Below are 14,501 nucleotides of genomic sequence, written 5' to 3' on the forward strand. Positions count from 1 at the left end.
ACTGAAATGGTGGTATGTGTGTCTTGGTCCAATTGGTTAATTTCAACCAAGCTGTAAAGTCTGAGAAAGGGATGATGTCTTTCTATTTATCTCTTCTGATGTAGGCTTAATATAATGCAACCTATACGGTAGGTGGTAAGGTGATTAAATTAAGTATTGCTGTGATCTAGCCTTAGCTTCCTTTATTTGTAAATTGGGGATGATAAAGTACTTTAATGTTAAAACACTGTTAAAAAATAATTATATTAACACAATTGTATTAAGATAAGCTATTACTATAAAATCCTTACACAGTGTTTGGTGTGGGTAGCGTAATGAGGAGACATATACCAAGACTATGCGGTTACTTAAGAAAATGATGACTTAACATTTGAGAAGATGCCTGTCACTATGTAAATGCTAATCAGATGTTGTATTATAATTTAACCCTCAGCTGTGTGCTTTTTTCTATTTTTAATTATAGGCTAAAATTCTACGGTTACTAGCCACTGTTTATTTGGATTGGGATGACAGAGAATATTATGATCAGGCTCTCAGCGCTGTAAACCTAGCAAACAAGGTATGAGGTTTTTATTTTTGAAATTGATGAATTTTTTAAAACTTTGATTCACATTTTGAAATCTAATTTTGACACTTGCTTTAGTATCCCTAGAATTTTTTTAAACAACAGATTATAATAATCTTTTTTTTTATAGCACAGAAAGGAAAAATAAAATGTACCCCATTGACAGCGGATACTTTTGAAAAAAATTCTTTTATATGAAACAGGCCTCTCTCTCTGCTGTGAGTTTTTAGGATAAAGAAGGAAATGATGATAAGATAGGCAGACAATGGAATTTAGTTTAAAAACCAACACCATGAGCAGGAAGTCAGGCAAGGAAGACAGAAAGAAGGGGGAAACGGCAGTTGGGTAAGCCAACCCACAGTGGGCCACCGCTGTGTATCAGGTTAAATACAGTAGCTCATTTATTCATTCAACAAGTGAATATTGAGTACCTCCTATGCCCTGAGCTGAGTGTTGGGGAGGATTGATGAGGAAAATCAGACTTGGTGCTAAGGGGGCAATGAGTGCTTGAGATGTCTATTGAAGGTGGTTGTGGGAGCAGCAGCAAAGTTTGCGGGGAGAGGATAAAGAAGACTTCCTGGATGGGTGCTGATAATAACTTGGAGTGGAAGGAGGTAGGCAGACTGCCCATGTGGTGTTCTAGGCAGAGGGAACAGCATGTGCAAAGACTTAGGATCAAGAGAGACACCACAGGCATTCAGGAAATTGGAACAAGTTCCCCTGAGGCCACCAAAGTTTATTCAGACAAGAAAAATCAAAAGCAGAGCACACAGATGTGAAGTGAGTAAATTGGACTAGCAGGACCGTTAAACAGTAGCTTCCAGTCCTTGCCCATGGGAAAAAGAAAGCATTGGCAGCCTTTTTAAATACAGAGACTGCAGGAGAAGCAGAAAGCCTGGGGAACTGCTGTAGACAAACTCAGCTTCCTCACTGGCAAGGTCATTTGGGACAGGAGAGACTCTAGACTCTAGCTGGGTCCTGCAGTCAAGGGAGTCTCTACTTTCCATGGAATCCTTTATAGGAGGCCTTGGCACTTGCCATGCCCTCTGCCTGGAATTCTCATCCCCTGAGTCTGCACGCTACTCATTTTCTCCCTGTCCCCTCACCCTTCAGAATGCAGTTCTGGCCACACTTCCTCAGGGATGTCTTTTCTGACCAACACCACCCTGAAATACATCAACTCATGGATGGTCCATGCACCAGAGACTTCCACCTTGTGGCTATTACCACAGTTGTGATTTTATATCTATTTGTGTGGATTAAAAAAAATAATAATGACTCTCTCTCCTGGTAGACTGTAAGCTCTATGAAAGCAGCAATCAAGGCTGATTTTGCTCACTGCTGCATCCCCAAAACCTAGCATTGTGCCTGGCACATAATAGGAGCTCAATAAATATTAAGAGCTAGGTCATGTTAGACAATATTAACCATCTGTGACCTATTGAATAGCAACTTCATATGATTTGTCCTAATATTAATTGAATGAATGAATGAATGAATGAATGAATGAATGAATGAATGAATTTGAGTTTTTCTGAGCACTACCCACTGCAGCATGGAGTTCAGTACAAGAAGGGTCCAGCTTGGGCCTGTTCAAAGGGCAGGTTTTTCCTGAAATTATAAAGAGCTGACTATTTGGTTCCTGGTCATGTTCTAGACTTGAACAGCACTTCTCACACTTCGTTGTGCATTCGGAGCTCCTGGGGACCTTGTTAATGTGCAGATTCTGACTCTTGTCAGTCTGGGGTGAGGCCTGAGATTCTGCATTTTTAGCAAGCTCCCAGGTGATGCCCACTGGAAGGCAGCCAGAGGGAGGGAGGCCAAAAGGCCTACTTGGAGCCAGTTGGTAAAGGTCCTCTGTGCCTCACAAAGGAGCTCCCAGTAAGGTTTCTTTCTCTTTTCTTTCTCAGCCAATACAAAATTCAGAAATTCACTTGAAAGAGATGGGACTTCAGGTCATTACCGTAGTATCTGGGAAAAAAGCTGAGCAGCTGTCACATATAAATGAAAACTTTCCAGATCACTGAAACTTAGCCCTCCATGTGCCCAAACTGTTTTTCTTTTCATTGTTATTGGTGGAAATATTTCAAATTAATGTTATTAAACACTAGCCTTCTTAAACAGAGTAAATTGGACAGAATCTGTAAAAAAAAAAAAACACCCAACACCAGTGGTTTTCTTTCAGCTCATGCTCATACATACATGCATACATATATACATATATACTCACATGCATATATACTTCTACACTCGACAGGGAACATTGATAGGCTGATGACAATTTAAAAAGAGATTCAATTAGGATCAATATGTTTTACTTAATAAGGCAATTAAATATACTGATAAGTTTTAGAAAGAGATTTTTTCAACAAGATTGGAAGCATGAAAATGAATAGTTCAGTTAACCAAAGTATTGAATTCCTCAAACATAACATGTACTTGAATTATATTTTCCTGAACTTTATGTCATGTAGGTGGTGTTATTTAATGCTGAAAAACTTCTTTAATATTAAAGTTTTTAAAATTTAAAATTATTAGACATGAACATTTTCAAAAGTTTTTTTTTTAATTTGCCAAGATTCAAGTTCAAGTAAAAAACAGGGACCAAGAGAACTGAGGAGGTTGCATACTGGCTATATGCCTTCTTGCCAGCATGTCTCTTTTTTCCCTGGATGCAGAAGTTGCAGTTTTTATAGTGACAGTTGCTCACCTACATTGCTCCTAACATATATCATATAATGAACTTTTTAGCATTTTTTCCCCTCAGTATGGTCATGCACTGATGAATGACGGGGATACATTCTAAGAAATGTATAGTTAGGGAGTTTCATTGTACAAACTTCATAGAGTACACTTACACAAACCTAGATGGTATGGTCTACTACACACCCAAGCTGTATGGTATAGCCTATGGCTCCTAGGCTACAAACTTATTCAGCCTGTTACTGTACTAAATTCTGTAGACAACACATGGTAAATATTTGTGTATCTAAAGATAGAGATGGTGCCATAAAAATACAGTATAAAAGATAAAATGGTACACCTGTATGGGGCACTTACCATGAATGGAACTTGCAGGACTGGAAGTTGCCCTGGGTGAGTCAGTGAGTGGTGACTGAATGTGAAGGCCTAGGATATTATACTACTGTAGACTTATAAAAACTATACACTTAGGCTATACTAAATTTATAAAACAATGCAAAATTAAGTGAAGCCCAAAAGAAAATGATGCAATCAAGAGTTGTGGTAAACATGACACGTACAAGGCTGCTGCCAACATAACAACATACTGTTTTACAGCAAATGTTTTTTATAAGTAGGAAGAGTACACTCTAAAATAATGGTAAATAGTATAGTAAGTACATAAACCAGTAACATAGTCACTTATATCATTATCAAGAATTATGTACCATACATAATTGTATGTGCTATATATTTTTATAGGACTGGCAGCACAGTAGGTTTGTTTAGACCACATTACCACAAACGTGAGGAATGCATCGCACTATGATCTTAAGAAGGCTGTGATAAGAATTTTCAGTTTCATTATAATCTTACAGGCCCACCATCATATATGGGGCTCCCTCATTGACTGAAACATTGTTATATAGTGCATGACTATATAGGATCAGGTATTGCATTTATGTGTCATGTCTCTTTAGTCTCCTGTAATCTGGAACATTTCCACAGCCTTTCTTTGACATTTTAGAAGAATACAATCGCTCCCCACCTTTTTTATTTTAATATATATCTTTATTGGTTTCAGAGAGAGGAAGGGAGAGGGAGAGAGGGAGATAGAAACATCAGTGATGAAAAAGTCATTGATTGGCTGCCTCCTGTACGACCCCACCTGGGATTGAGCCTGCAACCTGGGCATGTGCCCTGACTGGGAGAATCAAACCAAGATCTCCTGGATCATAGGTCGATGCTCAGCCGCTGAGCCACACTGCTGGGCTCCCCACCTTGTTTCAACCAAAAGTTCTTTGTTTGAGGTTTATCTGATGTTTCCTTCTCTTTTTTTATTTTTATTTTTTTATTTTAATTTATCTTTATTGTTGAAAGTATTACAGGTGTCTCATTTCACACCCCCCAATTGACCCCCTGCACCTCGCTCCCACCCCCCTCCCAGGCCTTCACCTCATCATTGTCTGTGTCCATGGGTTATGCATATATGCATATAACTTCTTTGGTTAATCTCTTCCCACCCTTCACCTCCTTCTTTCTTCCCCCTGAAATATGATCGTCTGTTACATGTGTCAGTGTCTCTGGATCTATTTAGTTCATCAGATTCTTTTGTTCATTAGCTTCCTGTTAAAGAAGACCCTTCAACATTTTCTGTAGTGCTGGTCTGGTGGTGATGACCTCCTTTAGCTTTTCCTTGTCTGAGAAGCTCTTTATCTGACCTTCAATTCTAAATGATAGCTTTGCTGGGTAGACTAATCTTGGTTGTAGTTCCATGTTTTTCATCACTTTGAATATTTCTTGCCACTCCCTTCTGGCCTGCAAAGTTTCTGTTGAGAAATCAGCTGAGAGTTGTATGGGTGCTCCCTTATATGTAACTAACTGCTTTTCTCTTGGTGCTTTTAAGATTCTCTCTTTGTCTTTAACTTTTGGCATTTTAATTATGATGTGTCTTGCTGTGCGCCTCTTTGGGTTCCTTTTGTTTGGGACCCTCTGTGCTTTCTGGACTTGTAAGTCTATTTCTTTCCCCAGGTAGGGGAAGTTTTCTGTAATTATTTTTTCAAACAGGTTTTCAATTTCTTGCTCTCTTTCCTCTCCTTCTGGCATCCCAATAATACCAATGTTGGGCCTTTTGAAGTTATCCCAGAGGATCCTTATGCTATCTTCATATTTCTGGATTCTTTGTTCTTTTTGCTCTTCTGGTTAGGTGTTTTTTGTTTCCTCATGTTCCAAATTGCTAATTGGATTCTCAGCGTCCTCTACTCTACTGTTGATTCCCTGTAAATTCTTCTTCATTTCACTTTGTGTAGCCTTCATTTCAAATTAGTACTTTATTAGGTCATTGATGGTCTCACTTGTTTTCTAATACTCTTACTAATATGCTTGAGCATCCTTATAAACAAAATTCTGAACTCTGTATCTGTTAGCTTGCTTTTATCTATTTCATTTAGTTTCTCTTCTAGAGATTTCTTCTGTTCTTTCCTTTGTGACATGTTTGTTTGCCTCCACATTTTGGCTGCTTCCTGGTGTTTGTTTCTATGTATTAGGTAGAGCTGCTATGTCTCCTGGAACTTGTAGTGTCTTTGTGTAGTAGGTGTCCTGTAGGGTACAGTGGCTCAGCTTCCCCAGTCACCTGAGCTGGGCCTTCTAGGTGCTCCCCTATGTGAGCTGTGTGCACTGTCCTGTTGTAGTTGAGCCTTTGTTGCTGTTGGCATCACTGGGAGGAATTGACCCCCAGGCCAATCGGCTGTGAGCACCAGCTACAACTACAGCTAAAGAGCTGCTGTGCTGGAGACACCCCTATGGGTCAGGATTTACTTCAGTGGAGCTTTGGTGTTCACCAAGTGCGCCCCTTGAGTGTGTCACTCGTGGATGTGGTAGGGTTGTAATCCAGGGTCGTTAAGTCTGACCACCAGGTGCACTGTCTCTGTGGCCTCCCGGAAGGTGCAAAGTCAGTCTGGGCCAGTGCCTTGCCCAGGGCCACCCAGCACGAGCTACACAGCAAACCGTAGTTGGCTGCTACTTGTGCTGGGCTTGGCATTGCCCAGGAGAGGCCAAGCTATGAGCCAATGCAGGCTGCCTCTAGTGCCAGGCCTGGGGCCACTTATCAAGCTCTATGGGGCCCTGGGGCCACTTTTCAAGCTCTATGGGGCCCACTGCTGTTTGTTTGAGAGATTTTAGGAAAGTCCTAAGCATGAGGCTCTAGAGGCCACTTGCACAGAAAAGCCACTGGAAATGGCCTGGATGAGCTTGCAGGTGGGTAGGGGCGGGGCCTCCGGGAATCACGGGGCGGGGCCAAAGGTGTGAGTCAGGTGCTGGCGATTCAAATATGGCGCCTGCCTGCCGGCTGTGTGCGGGGAGGGTTCGCCAAAGGAGCAATGGGCTCTGCCAGCTCTTCTGTATGGGAGGAAGCCGCCTCTCCACCTCTTGCCCCAATTTCAGGCAGGTTAGTTCCTCCCCGAGTGTCCCAGGTCCTTTCCAGCTGCTGCCGGGCCTGGGGGCTCAGAGGGAGCTCATCTGAGTGAGTCCACGCGCAGGCCCTTCAAGAGGAAAGCCTAGGGCTCCCGTAGCCTCCAGGTCCCTCAGTGACAGTCCCTGCTGGTTTTCACAGCCCCAAGTTGTGGGCCTTCTCTTTCCAAACCTGGAGCCCTGGGCTGGGGGCCTGCTGTGGGGCTGGGACCCTTCACTTGTCCTGGAAACCTCTGCTGCCGAGATGTCCCTCCCGGGTTTAAACTGTGGCACCGGGTGTGGGCCCGCCCCAAGTCTCCGATCCAGCCCCGATCCGCCCGCATTTCCGCCCCTCCTACCAGTCTCGATGTTCCTTCAGCTCCCTGGTTGTAGGGCTTCTGTTCAGCCAGATTTCAGGAGGCTCTGAGTGATGGTTGTCCTGTATTTTAGTTGTAATTTTGATGTGGTTGTGATCGGCGGTGGGTACTGCTGCTACCTACGCTGCCATCTTGTTTCCTCCTCCTGATGTTTCCTTCTGATTGGACTCAGGTTATGCATTTGTGACTGTAATACTACATGAGTGAGATTGTGCCCCTTCCTAAGGCATCACATCAGCAGGCCCATAATTTCCTCATTGGTGATGTTAAGGTTGATCACCTGGTCAGAGGTGTTTCCCAGTTTCTTCACTGCTTATTTCCTATTTTTCCCTTGTAACTACTAAACAATTGGTCAAGAGACTTAAAAATTATACATATACCCTTCTTATCATTAAAATTTCTTTTTAGAGTTAGTCTTCTTGCCTGAACCAATCTTAATTATGATAGTTGCCAAATGATCGTTTTTCAACTTTAGCACTCTATCAACGTTTACCAGTTGGCACTTAGCATTCTACTATAAGCAAGAGCTCTCCCTGCTCGCATTTATTTAACATTTTTATATTTATTTACTTATTCACTTATTTATTATCAGTATGGATTTGTGTATTATTTTTTTCACTGTTTTATAATTCATTACTTTTTTTTAAATTTTATTTTTCAATTAGAGTTTACATTCAACAGTATTTCTTTTTAGTTTCAGGTGTACAACATAGTGGTTAGACAATTACATACTTTACAAAATGTTCCTCCCGGTATTTCCAGTACCCACCTGCCACCATACGTAGTTATTACAAAATTATTGCCTATATTCCCTAAGCTATACTTTACATTCCTGTGACTATTTTGTAACTTCCAATTTGTACTTAATCCCCTCACCTTTTTCACCCAGTCCCCCAACCCTCCTCCCCTCTGGCAACAGTCTGTTCTCTGTATCTATGAATCTGTTTCAGTTTTGTAATTTTGTTCTTTAGATTTCACATATAGGTGAAATCATATGGTATTTGTCTTTCTCTATCTGACTTATTTCATTTAGCAGAATACCCTCTAGGTACATCCTTGTTGTTGTAAATAGTAAGATTTCATTCTTTTTTATGGCGAGTAATATTCCATTGTATGTATGTACCACACCTTTTTTATTCACTTGCCTACTGATGGGCACCTGGGTTGCTTCCATATTTTGGCTATTGTAGGTAATGCTGCAATGAACATGGAGGTACATATATCTTTTGGAATTGGTATTTTTATTTTCTTTGTATAAATAGCCAGAAGTGGAATCACTGGGTCATAAGGCAGTTCCATTTTTAATTTTTTGAGGAAATTCCATACTGTTTTCCACAGTGGCTTCACCAATCTGCATTCCCACCAACAGTGCATGAGGGTTTTCTTTTTTCCATATCCAGCCAACACTTGTTTTTTGTTGACTTTTTATAATAGCTGTTCTGACAGGTATGAGGTAGTATTTCATAATGGTTTTGATTTTGCATTTCCCTGATGATTAACAATGCTGAGTATCTTTTCATATCTCTGTTGGTCATCTGTATGTCCTCTTTGGAGAAATGTCTCTTCATGTCCTGTGTCCGTTTTTTGATAATATTATTTATTTATTTTTTTGTTATTGAGTTGTATGAGTTCCTTATGTTTTGGATATCAATCCCTAAGTGGATATATCATTTGTGAATATTTCCTCACATTTAGTAGGTTGTCTTTTCATTTTGTTGATGGTTTCCTTTGTTGTTCCCAAAAGCTTTTTAGTTTGATGAAGTCCCATTTGTTTATTTTTGCTTTCGTTTCCCTTGCTGGAGAGGACATGTAAAAAAAATATTACTAACACTGATGTAATAGTTTACTACCTCTGTATTCTTCTAGGAGTTTTATGGTTTCACATTTTACATCTAAGCCTTTAATCCATTTTGAGTTTATTTTTGTATATGGTGTAATAGAGTGGTCCAGTTTTGTTTTTTTGCATGTGTCTGTCCAGTTTTCCCAAAACAACTTGTTGAAGGGTCTGTCATTTCTCCATTGTATTTTCTTTCATCCTTTGTCATAGATTGACCCTATAAGTGAGAGTACATTTCTGTGCTTTCTATCCTGTTCCATTGATCTGTGTCTGTTTTGGGGCCAGTACTATACTATTTTGATTATTAAAGCTTTATAGTATAATATGCAATTAGGGAGTGCGATACCTACAACTTTGTTCTTTTTTCTCAAGATTGTTTTGGCTGTTCTAGATCTTTTGCATTTTCATATGAATTTTGGGATCAACTTGTCAATTTCTGCAAAGAATCCAGCTGGGAATTTGATAGATATTGCATTGTATCTGTAGATCAATCTGGGGATTATTGCCATTTTAACAATGTTAAGTCTTCCAATCCAGGAACATGGGCTGCTTTTTCATTTATTTAGGCCTTTTTAAATATTTTTAACAATGTTTTGTATTTTTCAGTCTATAAGTCTTGCCCTTCTTTTGTTAAATTTATTCCTATGTATTTTATTCTTTTTGATGCTATTATAAATGCAATTATTTTCTTAACTTCACTTGTGGATTGTTAATTGATAGTATATAGAAATACAGTTGATTTTTAAGATATTGATATTTTGCCCTGGCTGATGTGGATCGTTGTTTTGCACACCAAAGTGTTTCAGGTTTGATCCCGGCCCTGGTCAGGGGTGCCTGCAGGAGGTAACCAATCGATGTGTCTCTCTCACATTGATGTGTTTCTCTCTCTCTCCCTCTCTCCCTCTCCTCCTCTCCCCCTCCCAAAATAAAATACTGATGTTGAAACTTGACTGAATTCCTTTTTAGCTTTAGTAGGTTTATATTGGATTCCTTAGGATTTTCAATATGCAAGATCATTTCACCTGCAAATAGAGATATTTTACTTCCTTCCAATCTGGATGCCTTTTATCTCTCTTTCTTCCCTAATTGCCCTGGTGAGAATGTCTATTGTCTATTTCAATGTTGAATAGAAGTGACAAGAACAGACATCTTTTTCTTGTTCCTTGTTCCTGATCACAGGTGGAAAGGTTTTCGGTATTTCACCATTATAGTATGGTGTTATCTGTGGGATATTTGTAGATGCTCTTTATTAGGTTGCGGAAGTTTCCCTTCTAATCCTAGTTTTTTGAGTATTGATACAACTACTTTGAATAACAGTTTGACATTACTTGATAAAGTTGAATCACCTAGCAACTTCACTCCTAGGTATATACTTTGGAAAAAAGTTCTTGCATTTGTATACTAGGAGAAAAGTACAAAAAGCTGATTGTTCATAATAGCAATTGGATTGAAAGCAACTCAAGTGTCCAAAGTAGACCAAGTAAATAAATTGTCTTATAATGGAATGCTATATAGAGTAGTCATTCTCAAACTTTAGTATTCATAACTATTAACTAGAGTGTCTGTTAAAACATAGTTTCCATGTTTATTACCTTATTAAACAGGTACTAGAATTTATGTTGAAATGGAAACTTTTTATAATACACATCAATAATAATGATTTTACACATTTTTTTTTAAACCACACACACATACACACTATTTGCTGGGCCCCACACCCAAAGTTTCTGATTCAGTAGGTTTGGTTGGGGTCTGCATTTTTAACAAGTTTCCAGGTGATATTGTTGTGTGTGTTTTTTTAAATATATCTTTATTGATTTCAGAGAGAGGAAAGGAGAGGGAGAGAGAGAGAGAGAGAGAGAGAGAGAGAGAGAGAGATAGAAACATCAGTGATGAGAGAGTCATTGATCAGCTGCCTCTTGCACGCCCCCGACTGGGGATCAAGGCTGCAACCCGGGCATGTGCCCTGACCGGGAATCGAACCCCTATCGCCTGGATCCTAGGTCGACGCTCAACCGCTGAGCCACACCCGGCTGGGCCAGGTGATATTGTTGAAGGGAATACGATTTGAAGACCACACTGCAGAGTAATGAAAACAAATTAGTTTCATGCATCCACATAAATGAATCTTAAAATTATGATATTGAATGAAAGAAGCAAGTCACAGAAGAATTTGTATACATTATGATTCTGTTTGAATGAAATTCAAATGCAGGTAAAACTAAACAATATATTGAGTACCTATAAAGAAAAACAAGGACATGGCTGCACAAAATTCAAGGTAGTTTACCTTTGTGGTAAGTGAGGAGGATGCAAATGGGCAAGTAAGTGTACATTGGAGGCCTCTAATGTACTGATAGTGTTCTGTTTCTTATGTAGTGAGTACATGGGTGTTTGTTTTATCATTCTGTAAATTATACATATGTATTTTCTATAATTGTGTATGTATATATGATACACTTCACACTAAAAAATGGAAAAGTTGTCTTTAGAGCTTACAGGAGTACTGGACAGTATAATGTTAGGCAGGCCAAGGGTAGAAAGAACTTCAGGGGAGGCAACATATTATAGTGGAAAGATTATGGCCTTTAGAGTCAGAGAGATCTGAATTCAAATTTCAACTCTACCACTTAGCAAGTGTATGACTGTGGATAAGCTACTCCATAGGGGCCTCAGGTTCCTCATCTGCAAAACAATATTCACAGTACTTGCCTTGAAAATTTGTTATTCCTGGATCCAGTTTTCCAATAACTGTTTGGTAAAAAGCAAAAGCAAAAACAAACAAAAATCTAAGGAAGAAGTGTGAGAAATGACACTGAGAAATGTTACAGATAACACGAGGAGATTGATGGAAGAGAGAAAGCTGATGGATTTAACTGGTACTTAGTCATGAATTTTGAAAGCTTAGTTTCAAGAGAAAGTAAGGATGGACACTACAGTGCAAATGTTTATGGAAATAAATAGATGATGATACAATAAAAGCAAGTACTATCCATTCTTTGGAGTTGTTTAGTAATGAAATAAAAGAGAAAAACAATGTTAACTTTTGTGAGTATCACAGACTAAAGGAAAACAGATCCTGCCAAGATCTGTATGACCTGTACATCAAAGGTAAGTGAGCCTAAGACATATTTCACCATGCCCACTAGGAAAGGGAGTAATGGAATAGATTAAAATTTGCAACTTTATTCTTTGTATTAATGTCATCTATATTGCAAAACCTTTTAATACCAGTGCTTACTTCCTCTAACTTTCCATTCTTAAGGCATCTCACACATGAATAAGCATAATCATTTTCAGAGTTTGAATTTAATGAGTACGTGTTCATGTTGAGGATAATTGGCTTTTTAGAGAGAAAAGTTCTATTCTGGGGGCCTACACTGCACTTTTAATCTTAGCCAGCTGTTAAAAGATGTACCCTGTCAGGCAAATGTAGAACCAGGCTAGAGATCACAAATGGCTTAAGGCCTGCCAACAGGGCTTGGTAAAACCATTCAGAGTTCATTGTTGTGAATAGTAAATATGACAGGCATATCCTATAGGAAAGACATTATGTTTTCTATTTCTTTCAACCATTGTTTGCAGAGCACTCAAGCTATCATTAAAATCTCAAAAAAAGCTCACACCCAATTCTAATTGATGTTTGGGGTTTTGCTTACCAAGACAAGAATATGGCCTTATATTCACACAGTTTAAGTATTGACCTTGCCATTTAAATGCTTGCCACTCATTGGAAATGTTTACATGTTCTTTTCCTTGTCTCATTTCATTTAGATTGAATAAAATATCAGGAAAAATATCCCCAGGGATAAACTGGATATTATGATCTGATCTTTTATAATTTTGATTTCCTTTGATCATGAGTCATCCTGCTGTGGTTGAATAAAACAGGCAATTACTTGAAAATTGTCTTTTACATTCTAGTTTTAAGATAATTGTGATTTCTTTGTTTAAAATAGGAACATTTAAACCCAGCTGGACTTTTCTTGAAGATAAAAATCCTCTTGAAGGGCGAAACAGCTAATGAAGAACTCCTTGAAGGTATCATCTCTGTGTGTGAAGTGCAATTTTGAAATTTAACCACCAATTTGTTGAATATAGATATTTTGTAGTATGATTTGATGGTGTCTGAGAAGGAAAATGATCACATAAGAAAGAGAGATGATCATTAGCCAGGAAGAAAAAGAGAAAGGAGAGAACAGTAGCAAATTTAATATGTAGTAAAAAAGACCTGAATAAAAGCTATCTGTTTTCTTTTAATCTAGCAGAGAGTTGCAGCTGCCCAACCGTTCTTAAGTTGTCTATTACTATGAATAAAGATTACCTATTGATGGGAAAAGCCTTTGTAATGTTATTTTTATAATTATATAAACATTGTTATTTGTTTTTCAAAATTCTCAGGGGACTTGAATATACTCATCACAAAGTAAACATCCCGATATATAGCTGTGGGTCTTTTGGCAGGTTACTTAACTTTTCTGCACTTCAGTTCATCTTTAAAAGAGATACTGTGTTGTTTTGAGAATCCTATGAGAAAATGTATGTAGAACATTTAGCGCCATACCTGGTGTATAGTTAAGTGTGTAATAACAACTATTATTGTAGTTATTATTATCACTGTTATTACTACTGTTATTATGATGATGTATTTTCACTGTTATATAGATAAGTGAGGCAAAAGAAATCTCTTTATGCACACTGGCCCCTTAACAGTATTTCAGTTATGTTTAGTCATAAAAATAACTCACTCTAAATTCTTTTAATGCATACATGCTTTTTTTTTTTGCTATATAAAAATATAGTTGTATTATAGAGCTTCATTATTTTTACTCTATAAAATTATGTTAGTATAATCACTGATTATCCAATAAATAACAATAATCTGTTATAAGTTGGTCAGTAGTCAAATTTGGAAGTAGCTCTAAATTTAGTGCTAATGTAGTACTGCTGAAACTCTGTGACCTCTAGAATCTTAACCAGTCACTAAGAGACCTCAGAAATGTACAAAGGATTCTTCATCTCTAGGTTGTTACTATCTCTAGGTTGTCATCTCAGTATACACAGGTTGAAAAATGTTAGGAACCAGGAGGACAACTTCACTTTTTTTGCAATAAGGGAATAAAGAAGCCAACTAACCAATTAAAGGAATAGGCTTACTCAAACTAATGCAATGAAGGAAGACCAGAGAGATTATTGGAGACACCTAGTGTGAAGTTGATTAATTTTGGACTAGATTTCCCCATTATAATTTTATCAAAATGTAGATAAGAAGCAGAGTTTAAAGTGAAATTAATCTTTATTCCCAGATTGTCTTACTTAACTTAATCTAGATACTGTTGATATTCAGAGTAATGAAGTTGCAATGTCAGAGTACAAATTAGGAGACTTCTCTGACTCTAAGTTTTCCATAGTTTAAAATAATAAAATTATGTTTTATTTTGTTGTATTGAGAGAATGTATGAAACTTGAATTTTTATTGTCTGTTCATTTCTTTGCTACTGAAAGTATTTTACTTTTAAAATGGTCAAACTAAGGGCTGGCATTAGAATTTTACTGGTATTTTTTGTTGGAGAAAAGAAGAAATTTTAAAAAT

The 14,501-nt window shown here is 38.1% G+C and overlaps 1 protein-coding gene across 1 annotated transcript in view; it reads left to right on the plus strand.

The window, feature by feature from the left end:
- The window catches only part of TEX11 (testis expressed 11), a 160,885-nt gene that overhangs the window by 104,138 nt on the left and 42,246 nt on the right, over positions 1-14,501 (plus strand). The window contains exons 5-6 of the mRNA XM_087813373.1: positions 464-559; positions 12,868-12,949. Of these exons, the coding sequence (XP_087669499.1) occupies positions 464-559; positions 12,868-12,949 (178 nt within the window). The remainder of the gene's footprint in view (positions 1-463; positions 560-12,867; positions 12,950-14,501) is intronic.

Source organism: Miniopterus natalensis, chromosome X (genome assembly GCF_054644295.1).
Source record: "Miniopterus natalensis isolate mMinNat1 chromosome X, mMinNat1.hap1, whole genome shotgun sequence".
NCBI lineage: Eukaryota > Metazoa > Chordata > Mammalia > Chiroptera > Miniopteridae > Miniopterus > Miniopterus natalensis.